The 15268-nt window shown below is 37.9% G+C and overlaps 1 protein-coding gene across 8 annotated transcripts in view; it reads right to left on the reverse strand.

Annotated features, from left to right (window-relative positions):
• TAFA5 (TAFA chemokine like family member 5) overlaps positions 1 to 15268 on the reverse strand; it is a 466113-nt gene that overhangs the window by 340040 nt on the left and 110805 nt on the right. The window contains exon 1 of one of the 8 annotated variants that reach the window (XM_066550770.1): positions 14080 to 14386. The exons of 6 other annotated variants lie outside the window; for them this stretch is intronic. In XM_066550770.1, coding sequence (XP_066406867.1) covers positions 14080 to 14170 — 91 coding nt within the window. In that variant the 5' untranslated portion in view covers positions 14171 to 14386. Of the gene's footprint in view, positions 1 to 14079; positions 14387 to 15268 lie in introns of those variants that run through there. One more of the 8 variants, XM_066550771.1, reaches the window with a different exon arrangement.

The following is a 15268-nucleotide window of genomic DNA, read 5'->3' on the forward strand; positions in this document are numbered from 1 at the left end:
TCAAAAGGTCATTGGCAATCATCAGTAGGAACGGGCCCAACACAGCAATACTTAAAGGCATTAGACAATGGTTGGGTAAAAACATTATTTCATACATAATTCCTAATCAGTTTTAAATATATAAGTAGCACTGAAAATAAAAACTGGCTGTTTGCTGAGATACATAGTAAACTAATAAGTAAAAAAAAATTGACACTACATATAGCTCCATAAAAGTTATTTGCTCAGTTTGGCTGCACACAGAGTTAGAAAGGCAACAGAACAGCCCACGGCACTCAGAACTACAGTTTACAATACCCGCAGTGCATAGTATTAAAACTGGTCTTTTAAAATAGCAAAAATGAATCCCATTATTAAACTCTATCTCTTCATCTGTTCAGCAAAGCCCTGTTGAATATAAAAATATTCTTGGTAAGTTTGTTCTAGAGAAAAAAGTTAACCATTTTAATAGAATTATGTTGTCAACTTATTCCAAAAGTCCCATACCTTTTCGGTGATTCCTCACAGGCATCTCCTTGTAGCACTGACCCCTTCTTCACAGCACAACCAACAAACTCCAACTCTCTCCTCACCCAGCTAACCCACTCTTTTGTAGCATTCTTCTTATTGGACACAGCTGTGGCCTATTAAGGGCAGGGCTGTCCCTAATCTTTGGTGATTAGTGCAGCTGCAACTCCTCAGGTGTGAGATTACCTTCTGCACTATTCTCTTACATTCTATCCCTCCACAGAATTAAAAAGAATTTATGGGGACAGAATATAGTGCCCAGCATGTTTAAAAATAATCAATATTAACTGCACAGTTACTGAGCAACAGAGATGCAACAAAATCTTATACTGAAAAGCACCTATATATTCCACATTTTTTTAGAGAAAAAGATTCAAAACAACAATTATCTTTGGAACAACATAATTAGACAGCTGATTGGAAAAGACTCCGTTTGCATAACTTACTAATGTCTGTGTATTTTTTTATGTTTTGCACAAATTTGTGGCCAAATACACAGAATTATGCTCTTATTCACAAAACTAGAGAAACATGTCATGCAAGTTAAGAGTTTCCTCAGTCTAATGCATCAAATTCAGAAAATTTTTGCAACCTACGTGTTACCATGGCAACTTTTTTGTTTCCTCAAAATGTAAATTAACTTTGAGGCTTCATTACAAACTCTTTATTTCCTTTGTGTTTGTACATAATTTCTTCTCCTATATGGAATCACAATAGCTTTTTACTTTAAATGGCTACATTTTTTATTAAAAAATGAAGTTACAGTGAGTACAAATTGGGATTAAATCAGTTTGTAAGCACATCTCTGCTTAACCTTGACTTTTAAACCATAACAATAAATAAGTGCAGGAGAAAGCAATCAAACAAATGAATTTTATGGCAAAGGTTTCTCTCTTTGACTTTTACAATTATAAACATCTAGAAAATGAAAATATGCTGCAAATTTCAGTCCTTTTCTTGCTCTTTTTACTTCTAATTCCATTGAAAACCCATTTTACTGGGTTTTTATTCACTTTTTTGTAACAAAAATTTAAAACATCTGGAAAAGAAAGTATGACTGCTCTATTTTCTAATGAAGAAAATTGTGTTTTGATATGCCTCTCTGGTTCTGGACAGGCTTATTGAATTCAAGAACCTGCCTGCCTTAAAATGCACAGGTGTCTGCAGTTCCTGTTACAGTGAGCATTACAGGAATTATGTAAACCCAGAGATAGATCTGACATCTTCATCACCATGTCAGAGAGTCATAGCATCAGAATGAATCCGAAAGAAAAGCTACTCCTTTTAATTTGACTCCCATTTCTTGTCTGCTGAAAAAAAGAGAATAGCAAATCTCAACTTGTCAACTGACAAGAATTTTCAATCTACTCATTAAAATACCTGCAGTAAATAGAGACTTTCAATTCCTTTTACACCATTACTAAACATATATAATTTCTATTAACTGAGCTTAATATTAAAAATTCTTGTAAATCTAATGCATTTAGCTTTTATCATAATGGAGCTCAGAAAAGTGAGGAAGAAAACTTTAAAACATGACAATACAATAAAATACACATGAAAACGTAGGAGGCAAACAACATATAAAGCTTGGTCTCCCCACCATGGGCAACTAAGCAACCTGGTCTAGTAAAAGGTGTCCCTGCCCATAGAAGGGGATTGAAACAGATCATCTTTATATCTATTTGGAATATATAGATATATCTATTTATAGATATATGTATATCTATTTATTGAAGTACATCATCCCTTCCAACCCAAAGCACTTTATGATTCTGTGATCTGTGCTGTCTTCCTCAGGGAACAGTTGCCCAGAAGTTTGCAACCAAGTAATCTAGTGAAAAATAACCATCTAGCAAAGACAAATGACATATAAAAAGGGCACAAAGTCCATCTTCATCCTAGTTCTCTGTCACATTAGAAAAAAAAAAAAAAAACAGACTATTTTCCAACAAAATTAAATCAGGATACTGGTAATTCATTAGCTAGTACAAAAAACCCAATGCCCAGTGAACTAGATTATGCAGCCAGCCCTATTCTAAGCTAAAAATCAGACTGTAACAATTTTATAATGGGTGAAGGGACAGTCAAGGCTATACTTGTAGTTATATAAGCATACAGGCAGAGGGAACATGGAATTTATTTCTAAGACAACCTAGAAACTAAGGGAAAAAAACCCCACAGTATTCAGAATCATGAGATCCCTTGACCATCTCCTTTTTTGCCCATGTTCCCATGGGTGCATGCTGGAGGAAGCTGCATTCTCTTTGGAGAGCATGCAAGAGAGAAACTAAAAGTAGACAAGAACTATTAAAGAAATTCAGCATCTAGATGAGGAAAATGCCTGTGAAGAGACACTGAGGAGAAATGATATTTCATAACTTCTGTTATTTTAACTACTTGCTCATGTATAATTTAAGAATCTTTTTCTTGCACTTCTTCTGCAAACAGCGAGCGTCTCTAGACTTGTTAAGTGACTGCAAGGATACGGTTCTGGCTCCAGATAAGGCCTAAGTGCATAATTAAGTAGAAGCACATACTACTAACACTAATAATTCACTGCATTGGAGTATGAAGTTGCACAACAGCCATAATTTTTAGGGTCTGTGGAATAAGAAAACTAGCCTCACTTTACCATCAGAAAACAGTGTCATCAGGAGCTGCAGTGCCCAAGTATGGGACAAGGAATTGTGGCATGGAGCAGAACCTTCCCAGTTAAATACATGCTTCAATCAGCTGTTTTGAAAGAGTTTCAGCATAGATGATCTTCCAAAGATATTTACCTCACACAACTTACAGTTGGAAAGGACACTATCCCAAGTCAATAAACCAAGGCAAAAATATACCAAAGTAAAATCTTAGTGCTGTACAGGAGCATAAATGAAAACAGCAAGAAGTTCAACATCAATTTCAATGGAGACAAGATTTCATTCCTAACATCAAACAATAATATTGTTCCCTTCAACTTTCATATCTTACAGATCTACTTTCTTAAGGCTGTTATCAAAGTTTAAGTTTGGTTAAGTGAAAAGTCATGTGTGGTTTGCAAAATGCTTTTGGGATCAGAAAAGCGCAACAAAAAGGAGAAACTGCCGCTAATTAAGCGTAACACCTTTTTTTAAAAATACGTAACAGTACAAGGGATGCCTATATATCAAAACAAAATGGATATTTGTCTATTTATGAATTTACCAATAGTTATAATAAATCTGTTGGGCCTTGACATTAAATTAGTAGGTGGACATGGCCACAAAAATGGTCAATCCATGTTTTATTATACAGTCTCTAACTGCAGGTAATGGGAGTTCTTGGGTCTTCAGCCCACCTGAAAATCATGTCACTATTTGCTAAATAACAGGTAAAACACACATTTAATGTTTTAACAGTCTTTAGGAAAGACACAAAACTTCTTAGTATAATAAAATACAAGAAGTTTTAATAAAATATTAATCAAAATAATGGAAAGTTGAAAAGAGTCAACAAAATGGGGCTGTTACTATATTCTACCAAAGAAAATAACACACAGCAAAGTGATTTTTATCTTTAAAGGCTTGCATCTAAAACTCGTCAGCATCCATTATAATTCTATAAAATAAGATAAGGCAGCATCTGGTACAATCTATATAGTTTTATAGCCAAGTACACAAAAATGCTTAAAACAGTTACAAGATCTTTTCACAATAAATGAAGCTGAAGCCTCTTTACTTCCTCTACCAGCATGCATTATAAAAAAAAAGGCAAAAGCTAGAACAAAAGAGGAATAAAAAAGAACATTCATTTCTCTTAATGACTAAATAATACTTTTAAAGGATTAACAGATAACGGGACCTGCTGATACACAGGAAGAAAAAGCATCTTCACAACCATTTTAGTTTAATCTCAATTAGTTCATAGCCATAAGCACGGTGATACTCAAGCATTGACCATTTCAAACAACTGTTTGATTCTCTTGAGGCTAAATCTATTCCCAGATTCACAATGCACATCTCCAAAATGAGCAAGTCTGAGTAATGGAGCAGAGGTTTGTTTTTTATTCTTCCTTAAAGACATAAACTTGTATTAAAAGAATAATGCAGAAAAAAAGGTAATTTAATACAATAAAGAAAGTAGCAAATTTCAAAAGATATCATAAAACGTCTTTGTCAGGATTAATTAGCAGTCAACACAAAACCACATAAAATGCAAGTGCTTTTTCAAAAGCTGGTGTAGAGGGACAAAGAAATTTTAACTTGTCATATAGTAACTTCAAAAACTTTTATTTCTTGTCTTTTAAGAAACATTAGTACTGCTCAAGAAAGCAAGAACTAGTACCCAGGTCTCTACATCTCTAAGCAGAAAAACTTGGTAGCGCATAACTGTTCCACAGACACAAAATAATTCCACACAAAGCTTGCTCCAAGCACAAGCTGTGGACTATGAATATATTTGATTTGCACAACAATGTTTGGGGAGAAGTGGCGGGGTTTTAGGGATGTCTTCTGTGAGAAGCTGCTGGAAGCTTCCTCTGTGTCCAAGGAAGCCAATGCCGAGCGGTTCCAAGATGGACACGTCGTGGCCAGAACTGAGTCCATCAGTGATGGTGGTAGCACCTCTGTGAGTACATATTTAAGAGGAGGGGGGAATCTGTGCAACACCAGCAGCATCCAAAAAAGAGGAATGAGAATATGGGAGAGAAACAGATAGCCCTGCTGACACTGACAGCAAGGCCAGTGAAGAAGGGGAGAAGGTGCTCCAGGTGTCAGAGCAGAGATTCCTGTGAAGACCATGCTGAGGCAGCTGCCCCCCAGCAGTCCATGGACATCCACAGTAGAGCAGGGATCCCCCTGCAGCCTCTGAAGGACTCCTCCATGCTAGAACAGAAGGACAGATGGATGCCCAAGGCATGCTGTGGCCTTACAGGAAGCCTACAATGGAGCAAGCTCCTGGCAAGACCTGTGGATCCAGGGAGAAAGGAGCCCAAATGCAGCAGTCTGCCCCTGATTGACTAACCCCATGGAAGGACCCATGCTGGAGAACTTTGTGGAGGAGTGTTCTCCATAGGAGGGACCCCATGCTAGAGACAAGGAAGAGTATGAAGAGGAAGGAGCAACAGAGACAATGTTTGATGAACCGACCGCAACCCATCCCCCTGCACCACTTGGGGAGAAGGCAGAAAAATTGGGAGTAAAGTGAAGCTCAGGAAGAAGAGAATCAGGGGGTGAAAGTCTTTTAAGAGTTAGGTTTGTTTCTTGTGACTCTACTCTGATTTTCATTGGCAATAAATTAAATTAATTCTTCCCTGAATTATTTCTTTCTTAAGAAGAATTTGTCTGTGACAGTAATTAGTGAGCGATCTCTCCCTGTCCTTATATCAACCCAGAAGCATTTCTGTCAGCACAACTTGCTAATTCTTCTTTTGCTAACAGATTTGGAACTACATAGACATCTAAAAATTGGACAGAACTGCATCAAGATAAACATCATTGCAGACTGCAATGAACCTAACAGGCACATGTTAGCAGAGAACTTTACAAAGTCATTTGCAGCTCACCCTGTTGTGGGGCAGGTTCTGTGTTTCCAATATCAGATGTCACAGTAGCCATAGGATAACCTGGAGATAAGCCCTTCACATGCTGGGGTAACAAGAGCAGACTGGCAGAAACAAAGAGTCTTTAACACAAATCCACATCTTGTAAGGAATATCAGAATGTGAATTAGACTAATATCTACATTTCACTGCTCATTTCATATGAAGAAGTGGAAACAGAGCACAGTCCTGATTCAGGACACCTTTGAATCCTAAATAGCTTACAAGACAAACACTACTTAAAAAGTAATATTCATTTACATGAATCATGATATTTTCTGTTACTTTTTTTTATTGTTTGTTTTTAAATTACATCTGCAACTAAAAAAAAAGGTATGATTCAGCTAATAAAATACTTAAAACACTAGCTGATTTCTTGGATTTTTTTTTTTGTTCTCTGATAGTTTCAGACCCTAGGATAATTTCTCATGAGCCTATTGACTTCAGCAGCCAACAGAAAATTGCCCTGAAGTCAGATGTTTAAATATCTTTCACCTTCGTAAGTTTTAGGTAAATGCACATTTCAGAGAATCAGACTTCAAGAAATCACCTAGTCCACCTGTCTGGTTCAATTTAAGAATACTGTTCCCAACAGACAAGATTGTGATCTGAAAATAAAACTCTCCTATTCCACCACTTCTCAAGAAAATCTATCTCAATGCTTAACTGTTCTTGCCAATAGCAAGTTCTCCCTACAGCACCAGCACAAATCTGTCCTGCTGCAACCCTTCCCAATATCTAGCTTAAATTTTCTTCAAACCAGCTTGCACTCATTGCTTCTTATGATCTCCCCACTTCACAGAAAGGATGGTTAGTTATTCTCAAGGAAGAATTTTACCCACTGAAATCTTTTATCATGCTAGTAAAACTAGCTCTTCTCTAAACTTGGTAATACTAGTGTCTTTAGTTCTTTTTTCTAGGTCATATCTCCTAAAGATTTAGCTATTCCCTTTGTTCTCCTGGGGATCCACTTAATCTTTTCTCATGTGTGACTACAATTAAACATGCAGACTTTCAAACACCACACAGCCTTGTTGAACATTAGAAAAAAGCTGAGTTTCAGAAAATACTTGCCCATTACAAATAATTTTTTTACCTGATAAATTAATACTATCTCCTTTCCTTTATATGGTCAAAAATAATACATCACTCATGTGAAAACACACATTAGTACGCAGTCTGCCTTAAGAAAATATTAGTACTGTTTATTTCTATATTAATTTCCTGTTTGGACATATTCCAAACATTCCACTCATTGCTTCTCACAAGACTAACAACAATTAATAGGAAGATCTATTGCTCTGAGTAAGATTTACTTGTGAACTGATGTGGTGCCAAAGGTAAAATATAACGAATAGGCAGATTCACTATATTCCGTTGGATTTCTAGAACAAGCAGAGAAAGCACATTTAGGCAGATAAAAGAGTTTTTTTTAAACAGAAGCTACTATCACTATGGGTTATAAGTAGCACATGGATGTAATTTCCAAGAAAAATAAATCTTAGCTAAATGCAATATTGGGTGGAACAGACACCCCAGTTGGCCAGTCATACTTGGCTGAATGATCAATTTCAACTGGGATATCTAAATACTACCAAAAAACAAATACTGTTATTTTAGTTAGTACAATTGTGTTGTGTCTTTTCTTCATGTGATTATATAGAAATTTTTTAAAATATATACATGAATAGAATAATTTCATCTATGTTTTGACTAGTGAATTTTAAACAAAAATATGGCTTCTCTCAGCAATATTATATTGAACTCGTAAATACATGCCTTTTTTTTTAATTTGGCATTTTTAGTTCAGTTTCAAAAAGTCTCAGTTGTGTGTGTCTTGTTTGGGCAGTTTAATATTTGATACAGTGTATGCCCGCTAAGAAATGAGAAAAATAAATATTAACCAACAGATCTAAAAAGCATGCACTTTTGTATGATGTGACTCACTCCAGTCTGCCTTTAGGAACAGGTAGTGCTGATAAATGCTGAGAAAGGTCAATAATTCATCACTTGTGCTCCTGGGCTATGAAAACAGGCAATCCTAAAAAGGCTACTGAAAAATCTCTTGCTAATGGCTTTTTTTAAGTTGCTCAGTGGGGAAAACTGGGAGATTTATACCATCGATGGTGCAGTTCCCTGTGAAGACATACAAGTCGTTCATATTAAACACCCAAAGTGAAAGACTATTTCAAAGCTTCCTCCCATGGGCAGAAAACCTGTCAGACTCCCCCTCTTGGTACATCCCAGCACAGCAGATGCCACACAGAGAACATCTTTCCTGCCTCCCTGAAAAGAAAATGATTGAGAATTTTGTCTGCATTGCTTCCTTTCTCTGCTATACCTCTCTAATCCTATTGAAAAAAAAAACAAGCAAACAAAAAACAACAGACTGGAAACATCAAAAAAATTCAAATACAAAGATATTTTATCTCAAAGCAGGACCTCCTCTAATTTTTCTGCAGCTCCAATGAGCCACACACCATCACACAACCACTGAACTGAGTCTTAATTCTATTTAGTTGCCATAAAACTACATCAAAAATGCAAAGAGAGATTGGATACCTTTCACATTTTCATTCCTAGGTAGCCCTTATTCAAGCTTAGGGCTTTTCAACCACCAATTCTGTTTCCTGGATGGAAGATTAAATTTTCCACTTCTGCATTCTGTGCTTCTCTCTACCCTGATGTCCTGCACTGAAAATACCATTCATATCTGCCTCTCCACAACATCCCTCCAAAAAGTGTATGGAAGAGAGACAGTAGAAAAAAATTATACTACAGTGCATTAAATGTAACAAACCCTTCAGCAAATTTGCAGCTGGGACATGCTGTCCTCAACTCAGTTTTACTATATATAGGTAACATATGTAGCACATCTGGTATGCAAGGTATCTTACTGTTTTGAGACACAGGTAAAGCATAAAAGGGAAAACTGAAAAAATAAAACAAAACAAAACTTCTTTTTCCTCCCACATTCTTAAAAGGAATTATCCTTCTGCATTTAACTAATTCAAGTATTTTTTAATATTTTAAAGATAGAAGAAAAACAAAAAGATAGCAATATTATCTGTCATACTAAGTCACCTTCAAGTTCTTTCTAGGAAAATTTTGAGGGCCAAGGGCTCAAAACATTTTAGAAGATAACAGCTCCTTTCCTCAAAAGGTTTTACACAGAAGTAAACATTAGCAATACTAGCTTCCTCAAGCCATGAGGTTATATGAGCAGAAAGCTCTTTAAAAATCATCTTGGGTAAACTGCCAGTAAGCATTTTCAAACATTAAGAGAAGAAGCAGCAGAGTTCTTTGGGGTTACACAGGTAAATAGAATATGTGCCCTATTATTGCCAGTGTCAAAACGTACATGATAAAACCAAAAATATACAAAAAGCTTTTTCTGTAGTTTTAGAGCAGGATAAAGTATTTAAATCTGTATAAAAAGTGACAGAAAAAAAGATATTAAGTATAAAACTTAGCCAGGTTATTATGTGTAATACTGCACCCTTTTTTAAAAAAGTGCTATAGTATTTTTCACTATTGTGACACTAATTTTTATAAATAGAATTGACACAGAAGTGCCTACAAGTGTAACCAATAATTGCTAATTTTTGCCTGAGGAGAAAAGAGAAGATAACTATGAAAAATTTGCCAAACAGATACCTTATTCATATATATAAGTATACAGTAAAGCTGCACAAATTACACTAAATTTTGGTTTATAGCCATTATCATCTGGTTATAAAAGAACCACTGGAATTCTCTTGTCTCAACTACTGCAGTGTATCAACATAAAATCACCTTATTTTACAGAGCTTATTGAACATGTACCCAACAGATTAGGAATCTAGTTTTGAGATCTGAATATTCCAATCCTCTATACTTTAAGATTCTTGAGATTTAATCTGCTCCTGTTCAGTCCCTCTCCAAACAAAGCTAACATCAGCCAAATCTCCTAAACCATTCAAAACATCAACACACCTTTTGATAACTTAGACATTTCTATGCCCTCAATGAGCTATCAGCATGTAAACAAAGCTTTAAATATATCCAGGGCTGTAACACACCTTGGCTGCCATGTACACACACCCTTTTCAAGTTACTCCATAACTGCCCTACTTTCCATGAGACTCAAAGACACACTTGGAAACTGTATCCTTTACCTTTCCCCATCACTCACTGCAGTGAGTGAATGGTTAAAACGTTCTACTACATGAAAGAGGTCCTTGTCAGGGGCAAAGGAGTTCCCACAATTGATGGGCTGTAACATCAACTCAAATGTTTTTAATTTCTCTTTGAATAAATGTGTTAAACAATATTAGATAATGAATCACCTAAAATCAGCTGTGGGTAGTGAATATACTTGGTTACTTTTAATTTTCAATAGTCTATGCAAAAAAGTTTTAGATACTGAAATTTTAAACACTCTTTCATACCGACTGCAGCTCACTAGAGTATGTTAAACTGCTTTGCTTGAAGATCAGACAGGCATGGGACTGCAATTATATATCACAATACCCTTTTCTGGGTTCACAGCTCTATTCATCTTTTAGAAACACTGAAGGACAGATTGGACATAGGGGAACGGATTAGCCACAGGACGACCTGTATTTCCACACAAAAGCCTAAGTGTGGAAAAATGGCACCCTGTGTTACCCATTCTTCACTTCCTGAAAAAAACATATTCATGAAAATAGACATTTAAACAGCTCTTTCCCACTCATCTCAGAACAAGCGTTCATTGTTTCTTAACACCATTTATATGGTAGTAATGTAATGCTACTACCAAACTGCCTCAATCCACAAATGTATATAAAAATATTTAAAATTAGGACAGGCCCACTTCGGCACAGAAACTGAAATGAAATCAACACGAAATTAACATTAATTATGAAAAAAAAAATCTCAGTTGGCTATTGCAACATACAACCTCATATTTATGAATGGAACTACAGGAGGGTTTGGTTCTGGTAATAAGTTTCAGCTGGATGTCATGGAAGTTCTACACACTGTAGCCATGCAGTACAACTGAAATTATAAAAAATACCATGTGTTAATAGGCCACAAGACCACAACCTACTACATAGCATGAGTAATTCCAAGTAAGTAAAAGGAAAATGAACACAGAAAAATATATGTAGTAATTATATAATTTTGTATGAAGTGAAGATTATATCAGTTTTCTGTTAAAATCTAGCTGTGGAAAAATAATAAGCAGTAAATATTTTGAAAGATGCAAAAATTGAAAGAATTTGCATTAATAAATCAGGTTTGAACTTTAATTAATTTTACATGCAATTCTTCTGAAATCAATTGTCTTGCATACAACAGAGATGCTTGGTGTATAGACTTGTACCATTAACTTGTCTCAGGAGATAGGTGTTATCAGCTAATCTGATCAAGCTACTCAAACTGGTGGCTTATTTGAATGTTCTTTGGGACAACAGAAAATTTTGCCATCTGCACAAGCAATAATCAAATTAAAATGTCCAAGCATTTAACTTAGGAATTTGACCACACAGCTGAGTTACAAACAGCAAGCCTGTGTAGCTCATTAGGCTCCAATGGGAAATTAATCCTTTGGCCAGGAAATCAACAGTCTAATTCATGTGCAATGAGACATGGCATTCCTGACTTTTTATAAAATTATAATGTAAAGGGATAACTCTGACATCAGAAAACTATTCCAAATCTTATAAAGGTAGTGAGGTAATCTTCTTTATATGTATTCTTCTTTATACATATTTACTTAATAAATTAATGTGGTTGGCATATGGTTAAATTATTTGCTAGTTCTTTCCTCACACTTTTTTTCTTATTGAAATAACATAAACTACCAGGTTCAAAAATGGAAAAAAGTAAAAGTAAATCTTATTTTGCAAACTGCTTACAATACATAGTTTAAATCCAGTGTTATCTATTTCTCATTCTTTTCTATTCCTTCATTTAGATATCTTATGCTTAAACCATTCACTTTTATTGGATATTTTAAAAGTTCTTCATAAAAAAAAAGCTCAGTCATACCATGCAGACTTTCATTCAACTCCACCAAACTATTCCCTGTCTTTATTGAAACCACAGGGAGGAAGGAATGCATACACTGCTGAAGTAATTGCATGGAAAGGGCCAAAATGCTATCGTGGAGATTAGCACCTGTCAAGAAGAGTCTGACAGCTGTCCCAATATATGCAATTTACAGTCAGTATATAGTTTTCATTGCTAAAGAAAGCAGAAATGGTTCAGGAACAAATATAAACAAATTGATCTAATTAAGTTATCCAACAAGCTAAAGAGCTTTAGTTTGCTGTCTGCAGTCCATGTTAAAAATAGTTATAATTGCTAGAAAATTGTAAAATGTGTTAAAAGTCCTTCATGTACTGCCATGGGTTCTGTTTTCATTTGATAGCTTTTTATTCCTACAAGGCAGGATGAAATATTTTAAGGGAAACAAAATGCTTCTTCTTTTGAGGATTTTTTACAGTAACACAGACCTCAAGCCCTAAAAGACCGAAGAAGAAAAAAAGCAGTGTAATGGCAAATAGAGTAAAAAAATAGCCTGAAAGTCTGCAAAATCTCCTCAAAACAGGCCATGTCATTAGACAGATACATAAAAATACAGTTGTCTGAGCATTTTAAAAAAATGTTAAATAAGTTACTATGGGGGAGGCATTGCACACAATGCAATTACAGCACGGGTAGGTTTCTTAAAGGAGAAATCTTTAGTACTGGAGGTATCTGAATGATGTTCCTAAATTAACTAAACAGAGTTTGTTAATTTCAGGAAAAAAAAATATCTGTGAAAACATAGAATATCATGTTTTGCTAAGACTGACACTAAATTTAAAGCAGTACTGACACTTCAGAGGTTGCAAGGTAGTCACTTTGCCCAGCCTTGAGTGAAACTTTGTCCCAGTCACAAAAAAGTTTTTTCCCTGTTTTACACAGCCAGCACTCCAAGCTAAGCTTAGCTTCTTTTTTCTCCAGCTGTACTCTCAACTACAATGGTAAAAAAAAGAAAAAATTGATTCACCAAAACCCCCATATTGTTGTGTTATTTTTGTTAATACTGCTTAAAAAACAGGACTGGACTTTCCCATACACCACAGAGTATGCATACATTTTTCTGGATTCACACTTGAATCTCAGACTAGAGTTAGCTATACAACTAACAAATGGACTAATTATTTTAGCAGTAGAGGAAAAAAAGAAAATACTAATTTCCTGAGGAAAGAAAACAAAACAAAAAAGGACCAATACAAGGGTTACTCCCCAGGAAAAATCCCTCTACTCACTTAATCAAACATTTTTTTTCACCCAATTCAAGTACGGGAAAAAAAAAAAAGAAGATGAAAAAAAAGAGGAAAGCCTGCCCGACAATTCAAATTATTTTCTCCTAAAAATTGTAATCACGGTTTTCTGACCAGAAGGTGGTAAAAACAGGAGCCTTGAAGCCACGCAAAGGCCTTTTCCCGTTTCGGGGCAGTGAAGAGAAGGAAGACGCTGAATGCCCAGGATTTGCTCTGCCCTGCCCTTTCCATAGAACTTTAGTGCCATCTATTGAAAATGTACTGAATAAGGAAGAGGCAAAGGATGCCTATTGATTTGGTATAAAAATAAGACGTTTACTTGTTAAGGGGTTTTTTGGTTTATTAATATTCCCATGATGACTACTGTTTTGTGGTCATCTGATAGCAACAAATATTTTCTATACACTATACGTGCCCCATAAAGAAATGAGACATCAGCTAAAACATCGAATATAAACATCATACAGATTTCATATATATATATATTTACATATACATATAATATATATACATTTAGCAAAGATGTAAGTCTAAGCCTACCTATTACCTAAAGCAACAAAACTGAGAAGGTTTTAACGGAAAGGAAAAATAGCGTGGAAGCACTGCTGTAAATAGAACATACTGGAAACAGTAAAAATAATTAAGGCACCTCGTAAAGATCTTAGTATTAAAGAACAGGATATGTAGACATGCACATACAATTACCTTCTTTAAGAAACTGTGAGTGGATGACAAATATAAGAAAACAGCAGATCGCTGCTCCTGCTAGTGCCCATAAAGCTTTCAAGAGCTGCATCTCGGTCTGAAACTCAGTAAATACCCAGAAAGTCACACAATGAATTTCCACAGCGATGCATCAACGCTTCCCTCTGTGCGCCAGGCGCGGCGGCTCCCGGCAGGGACCACACTCCCGAGCAGGGCGGGCGAGCCCGGGGCTGCGGAGGAGGGGCCGGGGCTTCACACCCCGCGCGGGGGCAGCGGCAGCGCCGCGCTCTCCTCGCCGAGGCGGCCGGCGCGGGGCCCCATGAATCAGCGCTCCGTCTCCGCGGGAGCCGCGGCGAGCCGGCGGCGGGGGCAGGGAGCCGGCAGTGCCGGGCAGGGTTGCGCAACAGCGCCCGCTGCGCCGCGGGGGCGCGGGGCCGCCGCCGCCGCCGCTCAGGGCGCGCCGCCGCCGGCCGGTGCGGGGCGCGCAGGGGCCGGGCCCTCCCCGCCGAGGCTCCGCGGGAGCCGCTGCAGCATCGCCGGGCTGCGGGTGCCGCTCGCTCGTCGGGCCGCTGCTCCGCTGCTCGCTGCCACGGCTTGGGGAGGAGAGAGCGAGCGGGGAGGGGAGGGAGCGGGAGGGAGGGATCTCTCTTTACTGCAACTTCTCCCGGCTGGCGGCAATTTGTTGCACCCCCTTCCTCCTCCCCCGGCTCGGAGGTGCTCTCCAGTGCGGGTGCGAGGGGTGGGAGGGAAGTCAGTTCAGCCCGCCGTCCCTGGCAAACGCGGGGCCGCTCGGGGGCTCTCGCACAGATCCCTGGTCTGCCTTTGGGCTCGCACCTTCGCCGCTGGGGCTCCTCGTCTCCCCGTGGCCGGCCCCGCTCCCTCGCCCGCCGTCCGCCCGCGAGGTCGACCCCGTCCCGGGGCCGCGCCCCGGCGGTGGCACCGCAACGCGCCCTCCGAGCAGCCGCGCCGGGCTACGGCGGGCTCTCTCAGTCTACAGGTTGATGCCTCTGCTGCAGCAATCCTCGCGGAAAACAGGAGCGCAAATGAAAGAATCTAATAAATCAGCGTGAGGAAAAAAAGGAAAAAAAAAAAGAGAAAAAACACAGCCTACAATAAAAAAACCCTAAAACCCGGAACATCAAGGCTGTGATTTTGCTGCCGCCCTCCCACTCCAGGGGAAGGAGCCTGC

This window comes from Molothrus aeneus, chromosome 5 (genome assembly GCF_037042795.1).
Source record: "Molothrus aeneus isolate 106 chromosome 5, BPBGC_Maene_1.0, whole genome shotgun sequence".
NCBI lineage: Eukaryota > Metazoa > Chordata > Aves > Passeriformes > Icteridae > Molothrus > Molothrus aeneus.